Consider the following 15,729-nt stretch of genomic DNA (forward strand, 5'->3'; position numbering starts at 1 on the left):
AAAAAAAAAAAAAAAAAAAAAAAGAAAACAAAATCACTTTTTAATTGATCTTCTTTTTGCTAATTTTGAAGTTAAGCACTTGCTCCTTTCTTATTAACTTTAGTCTTTTGAGCAATTTTTTCCATTGTAAGCACTTTCTAAAAAGTCATTTTCACACATTTCTCAGATACATTAATCCTTTCGGCATTCCTCTATGCACACATTATGGTACCCCAGCTCTAAATATAAAGGACTTTTATTATGTCCATTAACCATGGGCATGTGTGCTCCAAAAGTTTCCTGACACGCAGTCATTTGTGGTTTTTTAATTATAAACAGAAAATACTCACTAGAAAAATAAAGAAGCAAGCCCATAAATATATCTTTCTACATTTGAGTTTTGCTTGTATACGACAAAACATTTGGATAAATGAACTCTCATGGTTGCCAGCTCCAGGATGTGAGCATGCTTTCATTTATAAACACACAGAGATGCACATACATTCACATGTACAATTAAATCCATACATCATACAGGACTCCAACATCTCTAATTTGAAGTACTCCTGTCTTATTTCTAAAATAAGGAAACGGATTTTCCTTACACTCACCAGGTCTCACTCGACATGAAAAGTGAAATGGGAAAGAAGGCAATGCCCAGTAAAATACTTGACAAACAACATCATATTTATTGAATGCGTTTTATTTTAACAACCAAAAAATTCTAACAGCCTAACAATGCACATAAGTTAAAAATTAATTATCACTTAGTGATAACAAAGATAGTTGATTTACATGGAAAAAAGAACATTTACAATATGTTAATCCTTATTCACATTGTTGATACCGCAATAAAACACAATTTGTTTTTCATTTCACACACACACAAAAAAAAGGCGGGAAATTGTGCTTTGTCAAGAGGCACTACAAGAGAAAGTTTTTTTCTTCCAAATAGATATTATATGACAGATATTGAATAAATAGACATATATGCATTGTAATTCGCAAAGATCTGGCAAGACCACAGGCTAAAATGCCCACAGATTCACTTAGAACCACTGCAAACTTGGCAGTGAAATTAAAAAATAAAAGGCAAGACTTAGCATTGAAAAATACCTAATAAATTTTTGGTTGAAGTGTAAAAGATACCAAATGCGGATGCCATCGATAGATGAACCACCTTGTAAGAGCTTGGCAAGATCGGTTTCCATTACGTGTACAGAGTGACCTTCAGCAACAGTGTAAGAAGACAATTTGGAAAGAGTAACTCGGAGATCAGGAAGCAGCAACCACGGACTTTCTGACTAAAGCTGCAGCATACTACAGAAATAGGAAGGCTGGGCCCAGGCCTTAACTGCAAACAACCATCCTTTTGCAAAGGTATATGATGCTCGTGTCAGGATAATTTTTTAAACATCATTATTTGAAAAAGTACAGGAAAATGTCCCTTTAAAAACTCCAGAGGTTACTGAGCAGCTAGAATTAGCTTGTATTGCAACATGTCTTCTCCCTGTATATTGTAAGTTCTGAGTTAATATCTACACATAGAGGTTTTTTTTAACTCCTACCTTTTATACCTTTCAAATATATAAATAGTATTAACAGTTATATTACAATGTTTGTGTAGTAAACAGAAAATAACTTTCAAAGTGATATTGCATGAGGTCTTTGACAAGGTTGCATGAGAGCACAACTCAAAAAAAAAAAAAAAAAAAAAATCCAACTGTGTGGGACTGTTTGATGGCCACGTTGAAGCATGGATTAGGTTCACCAGGCCAGTCCTGAAGGTGAGGTCTCCTCTTGCAATGACTGTAAGTAAAAGTGGAAAATAATGCTGCTGGTGTTTCTAATAGGAAGCTAAAAGAGGTTGGGAGAACTATAGTAGATTGCAGCTTTAACGCTCGTTCCACTAAACAGCCAGTCAGCATTAGTTCTGCTTTACATAAGGAAACTGCTATATAAGTAACTGGGAAAACGTTTCTGTTGGTGCCCAGTAGGTGATTCCACTGCAATTGCTTCACATACTCTATTGCCTGGAGCTGCACAATGATTCAAAAACAGGTTCTTGCTGGGGCTGCCATACCAGAGAAGGGATGAGCTTGTGAGAGCAGGGACTACAAATGTTTGGTTAGGTGGATGGAATGTGTATGAAGAAGCGGAAGCCCAAAGTGAAACAGAAATGAGAAACGTCTCTTGAGAGACAGAAAGATGGAGATTTATTTGAGAGGGAGCCCCTTTAACTGGGCAGCAACTTCTTTTCTAACTTAACATTACATTAAACTATTTTCTATTTTAAAAAAAAAAAAAAAAAACAGCAACAACAAAGAACTTTTAAATGAGCAGGCTTATTAAAATTTTAAGATTTGAAGCCACGAGCAGGTAAATAAATTTCACAACAAAATGTGGCTCATACTATGAATTCCGTATGTCCAACGTCGAAATGTCATTTTCTCAAGACTGCACTAATGTACAAGTTTTCTCTGTACTGAATTTCAGTTTCACTCATTTGGAATTCCACAGAAATACATCTGTTCACTACAGTAATGACAAGTTGAATAACGGAACATATCGAGTCATTTTAAGTGTGCATTGTGTCTTTAAGAGTAATTTGACTTCTATCATTTAAGGTGCCCTGATTTTTTTTTCACTTTACTTTTTTTTTTTTTTTTTTTTTTTTACAGTGTTGATTTATTTTGTTAAATTACATACCTCAAAAAAATTACCCACTGGCCAAAAGCAGATAGGAAGCCATACAGAATTAAAAAAAAAAAAAAATCAGGGACAAACACAGAAAATAAATAGGAATTCAAAAATAGTCACCCCACCCTGAGAGCAGGCCGCAGTTTATCAAAAAGCCAAAGCAACTCACTGTGAAGTGGTTTTTTTAATACATAAACAAGTCTCTTCTTTAAGAACTCATTTCACAGTCTATTCTTTCAGATTGTAAAGTTCTCTGTCCCATGCAATTTTAATATATATATGTAAATATATAGATATATACATATACATATACACACACACTTGTAGCTTCCTTCATTTATTTCATAGGTCTTTTCATCCTGGAACTTGCCTGATGTCTCTTCCATAAGTGCAAGAATAATGAAGGCAGAGTCTCCTGTGATTATAATTACTATGATCCAGTCAATTGTAAAAGTGTAACACTTTAGTGTCTTTGCCAAGGCGATGTCTGATTCTGAAATACTGAACTTATTCAGTCTACAGGTGTATCCTGTGCCACAAAGAAATGTCAAAAAAGATAAGAAAAACAAAACAGACCAAAAAAAAAAGGACAAAAATAAAATAAAGCAAAAAAAAAATTTTCTTAAGAAACTAAAACAGAAAATCCTTGGACCGATGTATTGCTTTGCCTGTTAGGAGTTCACATTATCTCTGGTCAATTTCAGCAGGCGCAGCCTTGCTTTTTTCCGCACTTTCCTCCTCAGCCTCCACTTTGTACATCTCCTCCGAGCCTTCCTCGCTGTCATTCTCCTCGGACTCTGTCAGCAGCTCCTCGTCCTTATACTCAGCCACATCCACTGCAGAGCCCAGGTGTTCCTTGAGCTTCCCGTGATGTTTCACGTGGTACCGCTGGTTCTGGAAGAACTTGATGATGGTGTGTTTGGGGAGATCCAGCTGGGCAGAAAGAGTATGAATAGCTTCCTGATCGGGGTACAGGCCCACATCATGAATAAAACTTTGGAGGATGCCCAGGGCTTCCAAGGAGATCTTTGTGCGAGACCGGGGCTTTTTGGCACAACTGTCTTCAGTTGGAGGAGGTGGGGGAGGTGCTTCTTCTCTGGGAGGGGAACTCTCCTTGGTTGGCTGAGATTGCTGTCTATGAAGGACCTGATAATTAAAATTATAAAAAAATTAATGTTTGACTCACGATTTTACCTTTCCAAAGCCATCATCCCTCTGAAATATCCAGCACAGGAGTAAGGCTAGACTTGTTTGTAAACTTAGGTCCTCAGAAAACTTAAAAACATTACTGGAGATTTAAAATCTCATCTATAAAACAGAAGGTTAATAATAGTAATGTTTGCTAATATTTATATTCTGAGGCACAGAGAAGGTAGTCATTTGTTGCCCGAGGTCATTTGAATTCAAGCAATCTGGCTGCAGAGTCTCCTTGCTGTTAACCAGCATGATATGCCTGTCATCTTTCTAAAAGCTAATGACAAAGAAATTGGACCCAGAGAGAAAGTTCAGGCTCTCCGATTAGCACTCATGGGGTCAAGTCCAGATTCTTCTACTTAGTTGGGTGTCCTTGTGTGAGACACTAAACATCTTTAAACTTTAATTTCGTCTACACTAATTTCCTAGGGATGTTGTAAGGAATCGATGACACGATGTATGTAAAAAACAGTGCTTACCATAAATCAGAGGTTAACAAACTTTTTCAATAAAGAGCTAGGTAGTAAATATTGTAGGCTTTGCAGGGCCAGCAGTTCCTGTTGCATGACTCAAGTCTAACTTTGTAGCATGAAAGCAGCCATGGGTAATATATAAACAAATGAACATGGCTATGTTGCAATAAAACTTTATTTACAGAAGCAAGTGTCAGACTGGACTTGGCCCATGGGGCCATAGTTTGTCCACCTCTGGCTTAGGAAAAACATCCAATAAATGACAGTCACTGTTATCATCGGCCTCATAATTACTCAGAGTGTAATAGAGGAATACATGGTATTTGAGTGAGAAAATTGATCTTCCATAAAATTAGGAATTTCTCTTTATTTTCTTTTATTTCTGATTTTGATCTTTAATGCTGTTCTTTAATATAAAAAACTTCCAATTGAATGGTAAAACTTTTTCTTAAATTATGAATTTTAAATTTTATACTTATAGATTCACTTTCTCGATATCACTATAACCTATTAATCCTGTTTTGCATATACTTCCTAATTTCTATTATTTTATCCTTAACATCAGGGTTTTCTAGTTGCTGTAATTAATTTAAATTTCTCTTTTATCTCTACCTGTCCCCCACTTATTAAAAAAAAAATCTCTGGTTGGACAATTTTTTTTTTAATTTTAATTTTTAATTTTATTTTTCAAAATTTATTTATTTAAATTAGTTTCAAGTATACGGTACATTGGTTAGACATCTATATAGTTCATAAAATGATCCCCCCAATTGCTCCCTCCCTCCTCTGGCCCTCCACCTAGCCAATGTATTAATGCTAACTGCATTCCTTATGCCATGCTCCCCATCCCCATGACCAACTATCAACTATTAATTTGTACTTTTTTAGCCCTTCGCCCCATTCTCCTAGCCCCCCAAACCCCTCCCCTCTGTCCATCACCAAATTGTCCACTATATTTGTGAGTCTGTTTTTGATTAGTTTTTTTCTTTTTGTTCTTTTGATTCTGCATATAAGTGAAATCATATGGTATTTTTCTATCTCTGTTTGACATTTCACTCAGCATAATACCTCTAGGTCCATCCATGTCATTGCAAATGGTAGGATTTAATTTTTTTAATGGCTGAGTAATATTCCATTGCATATATGAACCATAATTTCTTTACCCGATTGTCTATTGATGGGCATTTAGGTTGCCTCCGTATCTTGGCTATTGTAAATTGTGCTGCCATGAATATTGGGTGCATACATCTTTACGAATTTTTGTTTTGGTTTTCTTTGGATAAATACCTAGAAATGCGATTGTGGACAAGCTTATTCTTAAGCTTCATAAGTGCTTCTTAAACATCATCTCTATGCATGAAATAATTTTCCATTTTAATAGTTATTTATGAATTTCTTCAATCTCATAAATGAAAAAAAGCAGCCCAGAGGAGCGTGTCGGGACAGCTTGCCTGTGCTCTCATCATAGGCCTATGTGCGAAGGACTTTATGGAGGAGTGAGAGGGAGTATGGACCCCAAGGAGGAAGCTCAGCTCCTGCTCACACCTCACAACAGCAGCAGCGATATTATGTAACTAAAAGGCGAATATGATGGATGCCACTAACAAGTGTTATGTCAACTCCAAAGGCAAAGACCACATTTCTTCTATTCAGATTGTGCCTAACTTCCAGGATCATCTCAAGACCTTTAAGAATAGTGTGTTCACTTTTTAAAAAACACATTTCTCCTCTACCATTCTCTCCTATCATGTGAGAGTAACAAATTAAACATTTTCCATAGTTCAGGGATAAATCAGCCCAATCAGGGCAGAAAAAAACATATCTAGTTATAGTAAATAATCTCTGGTCCCACCATCCCTACCACCATCATGATCACCACCAGACATGACCCATATGACACATTTTCTACTTTTAGTTATAAAACCTCAAAGCAAGCCCTTAAGAAAAAAAATATCTACCATCTATCCTAGTCGTAGAGACCATCTGATGAAAAAGATAATTTTTCACCAATGTGAAAATGCCAGTCTTTCATATAGAATTTAATAAATATTAGGGCAGATGAAATTGTCACCTAAGTAAGGTAAGATAAACATAAGAGGATGAAACTTTTCAAATAATAATTAATAATTTAGTAACAAAATAATAATAAAAAGTATAATCAAATGCAAATAAGAATATCTACCATAGCAAGCTGACAGCTGGTAGCTGAAAGAAATCTGAAACAGAGGACCATAAAACAGTGGCACTGAAGTCCATGTGATGTTGACCAATTAAAATGAATGTTCTTGGCATTTTCTTTATCACTTTCAACTAGGGGTAAACTCGTGTGGTCTGCCATGGTAAGCTGGCATCAGCAAAAAAATGAGAACTCCATTACTTCAACGTCCTAATTATAGCCGGCAGGAAAAGTAGAGTTGCAGGGGGTGCCTGCACTGCTCGTGGCAGCTCTGGTGGGAGGAAGATTTTTGCTTTGAGGTCAAACTCTGGGCACCCTGAGCATTGTAATAAATGAACCTCTGTGTCAACAGGTGAGGATTTTGTTTTTTGGTGAGAGGGAGAGAGAGTAAAAAAGAGAGACTGAAATTACATATGGAATACATACTCAAAGATCATATGCTCAAGCACGAGTACCCCTATTAGAGCAATTGCGTTAATTGGAAAACAAAAGAGAATTAAAATGCCCTATTTTCTAAATTATGCTTGCCTTCTGTAGTAAAAGTCAGCATAATGGTTCCATTTAATTAAATAATTAGATTGGTTCTTTAGGGGTTTTCCATTGTGCGTTGGCTAGATTTAAAGAGATTTTCCAGAACTATACTTTGAAGTTACTATAATTTTTCTGCATGATAGGATTTGTTCTTCTCTTTAAGTCACCTCCCCTCCTTCTTTAGAACCTAGCAGTTGTAACATGGGGAGCCACGTATGAAATAGAGTAACAACAATAATAGCAATCACTTACTGAACGCTTACTCTGTGCCAGGCAATTCTAAGAACTTTATATGGATTAACTTTTTTAATTCTTACAGTTCCTCATGAGGGTGCTATTTGGATCCAGAACAATCTGGAAATGTGGAGCATCTCAGGAAAACCCTTTAAATTGGAAATTAAAAACACAGGAAACTGTCAGTCTGAGAAAACAGGTTGTTCCAAAGAAAAACGACACCCCATCGTAGAAGAGGAAGATGTTTCTCAGAGAAGTAACAGCAATGGAAATGACCTACAAAGTAAAATATCTTGTTTCTGGTTAGACAATACTCTGTGGTGATTGGGCAGTATGGCAACATTTACATGAAAGAGTTAAATGGTATTTCCAGCATCTTTGAGCAGATAAGGAAAGAACAGTCAAAATAGAGAATGACAAAATGAGCAGCTCTAAGGAGAAATTGTCTTACAAGTCACCGAAAGGGGTTGCCTAAGGTTTTTCCGTTACACTGACATTTTTCTTTGGCTATATCTTTCAACCACAATATGCATAAACCTGAGATGAAAAGATTCACCAAATTATCTATTCCAACCATCTTCATTCTCCCTAAATGTTCTAATTACTCCAGGCAGAGAGTTGATTATTGTCTCTGGACAATTTTTGCAAAAATAAGTGCATAAATTTCCTCACTAGCCAATTACAGTAGCTTATTATTACTACAATCATGGAATCCTTAATGTTGTGTGGGGGGTCTAAGTACTCTGAAAACACGTAGAGTACAGCCTAATGCTTACAGGATGGTGTTTCAAAACAGGGAGACCAATCCAAACCCTTTCTTAAAGTCTTCTCATCTAAATGGCAGGAATTTTTCTTCACTTTCTCATATCTCATTTAAATAATGTCAACTCTTTCAGCCTCTTATTCATAGGATAGGTTTCTGAACTCCCACTTACCTGAATTATATTTTTTTCTACCTAAATTTCTCTGAGATATTCAAAATTCCTCATTATTTACTTAGAGTAAATCGAGTCTGGTTTCTGTCCCAAGCAAGTGCCCCAAGTAACTCAAGTGTGAGGCCATGCCATTGATTCCTCCTGGATGGACCTATAAGCTGTTAAGTCCTCACTCAGCTCATCTGACTATTCAGGGATATATTTTAGCTGATTATTATTTTTTTTTAATTTCCAAATTTTTGAATTACTTCAACAAGGCAGAGAATGCCCTGCCAATTGAATAGAGATATGCTCTTTCCTAACAAGTTCTTCACACACTCAGATTATTGTTTTCTGAGATTTTCAAGTTAGGTTTAATGGAAGTTTTCTCTCTCTCACTCTCACCAAAAACCAAAATCCTCACCTGTTGACACAGAGGTTCATTTATTACGATGCTCATTTATTACAATTCCCAGATATTTATATAAAACAGCCTAAGTCCACAGACTTTCCAGCCTCATTCTCTTCCCCTTTTTCAAAATGGGCCCAGTAGTTGACCTTTTCTATTCCTAAGGTCCATCATGTAATTTTTTCAAATCCTTTCATGTAATTTTTCCAAATAATAAGTGTATTATTCTGTAAAGATAATCATCCATTCCTTTACTCTTGACCTCTGCAAACTGAAGCATGATAATTCATCCTAGCTTTATTTTGGTTTGGATTTTTCTCCATCGCAATTGAACTTAATCTAGTGAACAATTCATTTTTGATCATTTCTATGGAGAATTTTTAAAGGTTTATTTTTTAAAAATCTTCCTTTTTCATAGCTTCTATTGTTGATTTTTCAATATAACAATGAGGGTTCATAGTGCTGAAATTTCTAAGTGGCTCTAATAATAATAATAATAATAATAATAATAATAATAATAATAATGTGTTAGTATTCATGGTAAAGCTTATTATGAGCCAAAAACTAACTTAAATGCTATAAATATATTTTAATTTCATTTTATTTTCACAATAATCCTGGAGGTAGATATTTTTCCCACATTTTATGATGAGAAAACTGGAGTTTGGAGAGTGTAGGTAATTTGTTTAAGGCCACATAGCTCGTTAACTAGCAGAACTGGGATTCTGAAACATTATCTGCCTGCCTTTAAATCCCGTGCCCTTAAATATCATGTTCTTCTGCCTCCTATGAGCAAGATTACAAAACTGAACAAAGTCTCTAGAGTAGAGGTTACAAACCATAAATAAAACATCAGGTAGTAATAAAAACCAAAAGCAAAAATAGAGCAATGGGTAAGGAGGAGAATTGGGGGGAGGGGAAGTTATTTTAGATATGAAGACTCAAGGATGGCTCCCTAAGGAGGCAGCATTTGATCAGAGACCTGAAGGAAGTGAGGACCAAGCCCTCACTTCCTTCAGAAGAAGAGCATTCTTGACAAAAGGAAACAGCAAGCAAAAAGGCTGGGAGGTAGGATTATACTCGGTATATTTGAAGAACATCAAGGAAAACAGCATGTTAGAGCTGTGCCACCCAATACAGCAGCTACTAGTCACATGTGTCTATTTACATTTAGAGTTAAATTAATTAAAACTAAAAAAGGAAAGAACTCAGTTCCTAGTCACATTAGTTACCTTTCAACCATATATTATGCAACACCATACTGGGCAGCACAGACATGGCACATTTCTATCATCACATAAAGGAGTGTTGGTCAGCCCTGTGCTAGAGAGAAACGACACCTGAGACGTAGCCGGGGCCAGAGTATGTAGGGCTTTGGCATTCTATTGCCAGGGTGATGGAAAGACCTCACAATGAACTAAAATCATAATCTTATTTAGCCAAGAATATGGAATTTGAAACTGCCACTATTACCAGAGAGAAGAGATATATTCATATAGCCACATGACATGCTAAATAAAAAAAAAACTCAGCTTGTAATATATTAGTGGACTTTCAACAGAGTATTACAAATAACAGCAATATTATAAAAACAACCAGAAGGATGTGTTAGCACATCTATCCTCAAGAGTACGGTTAATTTGCATTTAGGTACCCTCTTCATCAGAGGTGCTTAACATATCTAAAAGAAATTATGTTTAAAACAATCAACCTTGGGTTAAAAGAATAAAAAAAGAAGTATTCATTTATGAAATAGTTATGGAGTGTCTATAATAATTGGACCTATTTATTTACAAAGATTTCTAATTTCTAATGAGTCTTATCTCCAACAATTGTCTGTAAATAAGTTATGAGTAAGACATAAACAAATAGAACGTTAAAAATCTACTAAGTTCCTTCTTATTTATTTGCTGAAATCTCTTTGGGCTGAAACATGGCATACATGTACATAAATGGACATGAAGATAGCAACAAAGGGGAAAAAGTATATTTAAAAGAGACATCGACTTCAAAATAAAACTCAAAACCTCCTTGCCCAGTGACCAAGAACAATCATAATATGGACACATTGTTTCTCTGCCTTAAAAACTGAGAATTTTGGAAACACAAGGACAAAATGGTACCATGACAAAAGTTGACTAAGAAAGATAAAGCAGCTCTTCTTAAACCTCTCGGTATTCAAATAGATTTTGAAGGTTTCAATGAAAACCAGCTGAGAGCCATGTGTAAAATATAATGGTTTTTGCCTGCAGGGAAGGAAGTGAGATCTTGAATGATTAAGTTTAGAAAAGTATATAATTCACTGTATCATTATGGGGTGAACTGGATTACTTATAATATGCCAAGATTTTGTGGTCTTTCTATAGAGAGAAAACAAGAAATTATTAAGAAGATGACTCTAGAGGGTGGCTGATCCAGTGTGGTGATAGGTTAAAGCAAAGTTGCTCAGGTGGCTGCTACCACTTCTCTATGAGAAGCCTCACTCAGGGGAATGAGCTTCACCCAGAGCTTCAGGTCCTCAGTGGTGACACACATTAACAGGAGATGAGAACACAAGCAAAATGATATTTTTGTCTGCATTTATTTTGAGTTAGTATCAGAATAACTTTGACTTGTTTAATTTCCCCTCATCTATGAAAACAGAATATAAAATAGTTGATCCAAAAAAAATAACCATTCTTCTACTATAAGTCCTGAGAGGACTATATTTAACAGATAATAAGAACAATGGAGTTGAAACCCCTGTGCATAATTCAGTTAGACTTTGTTAATAAGTGAATAAATAAATGCTGTTATTTTTTAAATATACTATGTAAAAAATATGTAGCTAAGATATTTATCTTAAGTTTCAACAACCTAGCTCTATACCCTAGTATTCCTTTTTTTTTTCCCAAATCAGCATTTAAGACTATTAATTTTGGCTCAAAATTCACTGAGGAGAACTTAGCATTAATGATTAAAAATTAATGTAAATATTATATATCTAGCTCATATATAATATGAGTTACATATTGGCACACCATATGCCTGGCACACAGTAAATGCTCATTTCATCTCAGTTCTGCTGTACTAAATTAATTCTATATTCTCTCCTCTTTACTTTCAGACCAATTATTATTCTTGTTCTGGTTACTAACCCTTTTTAGTAAAACCATATTTAAAAAGTAAAGAAACTTTATTCATTACAGAAACATATCTAGTAGGTATATGAAAGCAAATATATATATATATTTTTTTGCCATTTCTTGTGTTAAAAAAAAATTCCAGGGCAGTATAACCCATAAGATGGTACCATATAGAAGTTGTGAGCAAAAGTTTTGGGGTCACAAAGTCCTGGTTTTGAATCCAGTTCTTACCAACAAGAGCATATCTTCTTACCAGCTTTGAGACTCTGAGCAATTTATCTATTCTGTAAGATCTTCCATGTAGTGACATGAGTGAGATTAAGTGAAATAGTGCATGCTAAGTACTAAGCAGAGTTCCTGTCATAAGTAAGGTTTCCATAAGTAGTTACTATCATTAAAAAATGAGAGGAAGATTTAAGAATCAGTAGTATAATACTTCATGTATTTTTTCAATCAGTTATAAACCAGCGACAAATTCAGAGATCTGTCTGTGCTTTTCACACCAAAGACTTACAGATCTACAAATGGGCACATTCATCGATAAGTTCTTTTATTTCTTTTGTTCATATCCCTTTGTTCTTTAATGTGGCACCTAGACATGGGCGCTGTCTCTTAAGCATCTGTCACATGGAATTAACCCACAGTCAAAGTCGTGCTGAAAGTGACACCTTCTCTGTATGCACAGCCTGGGATCCTCTTAGGAAGAGATATTTTATCCGTGCTTCTCAAAGTGGGGCTCGTAAAACCCAGGGGCAATCCTGATACCCCATCAAGAGGTCCATGACATCAAAATAGTTTGTATGGCAGAACTAATACATTTTTGGCCTTTTTGATCATGCTGAAATTTGTACTAATGGAGCAAAAGCAATGGTGGGAACACTGCGGGCCTATTAGCATAAACCAAGTTGGTGGCACCGAAGTGCACTATAGTTATTTTCTTCACTGCCATACACACATAGTGAAAAGACCACTTTCATTTAAGAATGTCCTTGATGTAGTACTATATTATTAATTATATTAAATCCTAACTCTTGAGTATACCTCTCTTTAATATTCTGTGTGAGGAAATGGGAAATACGCATAAGGCACTTCTGTAGCATATAAGAAGTAAGGTATAAGAGGGCCATCATGAGATAGAGCACTTGTGCAGTTCTTTGAGTTATGATCTGAGCTAGCCACCTTTGCAGTGGAATACCACTGTTACTGGAAAGAACAATGAACAAACTATGGTTATTCAGACTTGGGTATTTGGCAGACATTTTCTTAAAAATGAAGTAGGCCTGTCACTTCAAGGAAAATATTTGATAATATTTGTTGCCAATGGTAAAATTAGACCTTTCGAACAAAAATTCCAATTTTTGAAAACTCATAGCTGCTATTATAAGCTTAATGCTCCCCCAAACTTAAAGACTTTTCTGATAATATTGGTGGTGATTTAACAAATTTTTTTAAATGTCACAAAATGAAATGCATCAATATTTAGAAGATCTACATAACTCGATATATCAAAATTTTCCAAATGACCAATATACAATACTATAATATCATGACTACATAAAAGATCCATTCAAAATGAAAGGCAAATCAATGAGTTTTAAAGTAACTAGGTACGAAAGTATGAAAAGTTCATCAATATGATTTTAGATTCCACTTTGCAACTCACCTTTAAGAAACCACTTGTAGAGTTTTGCTATAGTACCAAAAAAGAATATTACCTGGAAAGGCTATTAAAATATTTCTTCCTTTTATAATTACATGTCTGTGTGAAGATTGACTTTCTTTATTTACTTCAAAGAAAACCACATATTACATCAGATTGAATGCAGAAACAATTATGAGAATCCAGTTAAGTCAAATATTTAAAGCATTTGCAAAAATATATATAAAACAGTACTCTTATTTCTTTGTTTGGAAAGTTATTTTCATAAAAAATACATTTTTATAAAAAATCTGTCTGCTTTATATATAAAATGTAATATAAAGTTAATATAAAATTAATGTTTTTATATTTTTATAAAAATATTTTTATAATTATTCAAAATTAATAAACATTTAAAATTTTTCTCAGAATTAACTTCCACTATGGCAAATATTGGAATCCTCAATAGTAAGAAAAGTAAAAGGGGATCCTGACACTGAAAAGTTTGAAAACCCTGTACTACATGAATCACACTTCACATAGAGCCTAGTCTTTCTCCTAATGAAAACCAAGCACTATACTATAAAATCCAAAGTAGACCACACAGTTTAAAACATCCTTATCTGAGCCAAATCACCTAGGAAGGTCTTAGAGAATGAGTGTAAGAGAAATTACACATGCATTATGATTCGCCTTTGAACTTTATCACTCGAAGACATTTCCACAGGCAAAACATAGTCTCCAAGACACACAACTCAGCACTATTTCTAACTTCAAATGATGTTACTTGAGTTGGCTCCTATGGTTATAATTTCACATCCTAACATTATAAGACTTATTAAAAACCATAGTTTAGTTTTGTTGCTTTTTTTGGATTATACAGTATCCTAAGGTCAAAACTCAGGAAATCTGTTATTAAAAAAAAAAGTATCCATGAAGTGATGACAAATTGCAGACTACAGGTGTTAGATTACATTTTGACTCCAGGCAGGTTTAATATAAGTTGGTCTCCTTTTACAATTGCTCTTAGCACATACAGCTATAGGAAGGGGATTTAAAAAATAATAATAAAAAAAGGAGATGAAAAAAAAAAAGAGCCGTGCTCAATAAAAGAAGACCATGTCGAGAAAAATCAATACAAAACAAACAAGCAAAATGGCAGGAAATCTGACATGGAAATATGTGTTCAATTTCATCCAGCCTTAGTCTTAGCTGCCTTTAATATCGCAACCAAGATGGTATTGGAACACTGTGTTTTTAATGCAGTTTAATAATTAGTTCTCAAAATAAACACTTTGGTCAAAGATAAAAGCATAAAAACACTGACACAATAATCTGTTAAAATAAACTTGGGTGTTGGAGGAAGCATAGTTCTTAAAACAGCCTTTGGCTTATATCATTTCCTCTTTGGTAACAAATTGAGAACAATTTATACCACCAACTTTAGTATGGTTTGGGTAAAAAAAAAAAGATGTGTTGCAGTCATTAATCTGACTATTAGGAGTGGCTAGAATCTGCAAACACTGAAGGGGTAGCTGGGTGAGCTGATTCTGCAATATAGGAAATGAGCTGACAGTAAATTAAGCAGAGTCATGACGAGTAACTATATCTCAATCAAATAGACACCATGCAGCTTATGAAACAATCATCTTTCCTGTTGGAACATAAGAGAGGTAAAGCATGGGCATATATTGAATCTAATGTCAATTGTACCTTCTCTTTCATCAGTATCATTGATAAAATGACTAAAACCATTCTACAAACAACAGACAGAATCCACAAGATGATTCAGGAAGAGCAGACTCTTCAGGATGGTGCAGGTCACGACAGTACACCCTACTGCCTGGGAGAAACCTCCCATCCCTCCCACCCCAATTCCATTTGCCTGACATCCATGAGCATTCATTTTGTCCTTGTTCCCATACACCTTCACCATCCTTTGCAACGTCTTCTCAAAACAGAAAACTCAGACTAAAAATGCAAAGAGAAGGCCTATCTTTTGAAGACTAGATTCAAGGTACAGGTAACACTAAAGTGTCTTTAAAGAACTCATTTTTGTGTTAAAATGAGTAAGGAATAACATGGTCATGATGAGAGCTAATAATTACCTCTGAGATTCTGATTTTTTAAATTTATTTCTTTTATGGTGTCATTGGCTAACGAAATCCAGTAAGTTTCCAGTGTACAGAGATTCTGATTTTTAAACAAATGCATGATTTGTTTCATTGGGATAATTGAGAAAAGGGTGGCTTTTGCTTCAGCATAAATGAAAGAAAAAGCTCTAAGTCAAGTTAAAGATAACCAAGGTAATTAAATGAAAAGGGTGAAAGTTAAGATGATTTGAACCCCAGGAAT

At 34.9% G+C, this 15,729-nt stretch overlaps 1 protein-coding gene across 3 annotated transcripts in view; it reads right to left on the reverse strand.

Annotated features, from left to right (window-relative positions):
• Nucleotides 1-661: 661 nt before the first annotated feature.
• The window catches only part of SATB2 (SATB homeobox 2), a 182,543-nt gene continuing 167,475 nt past the window's right edge, over nt 662-15,729 (reverse strand). For all 3 annotated transcript variants that reach the window (XM_039844348.1, XM_039844347.1, XM_039844346.1), the window contains one exon: nt 662-3,825. In XM_039844348.1, the coding sequence (XP_039700282.1) occupies nt 3,364-3,825 (462 nt within the window). In that variant the 3' untranslated portion in view covers nt 662-3,363. The remainder of the gene's footprint in view (nt 3,826-15,729) is intronic.

This window comes from Pteropus medius, unplaced genomic scaffold, assembly GCF_902729225.1.
Source record: "Pteropus medius unplaced genomic scaffold, Ma_sr-lr_union100, whole genome shotgun sequence".
Classification (NCBI taxonomy): Eukaryota; Metazoa; Chordata; class Mammalia; order Chiroptera; family Pteropodidae; genus Pteropus; species Pteropus medius.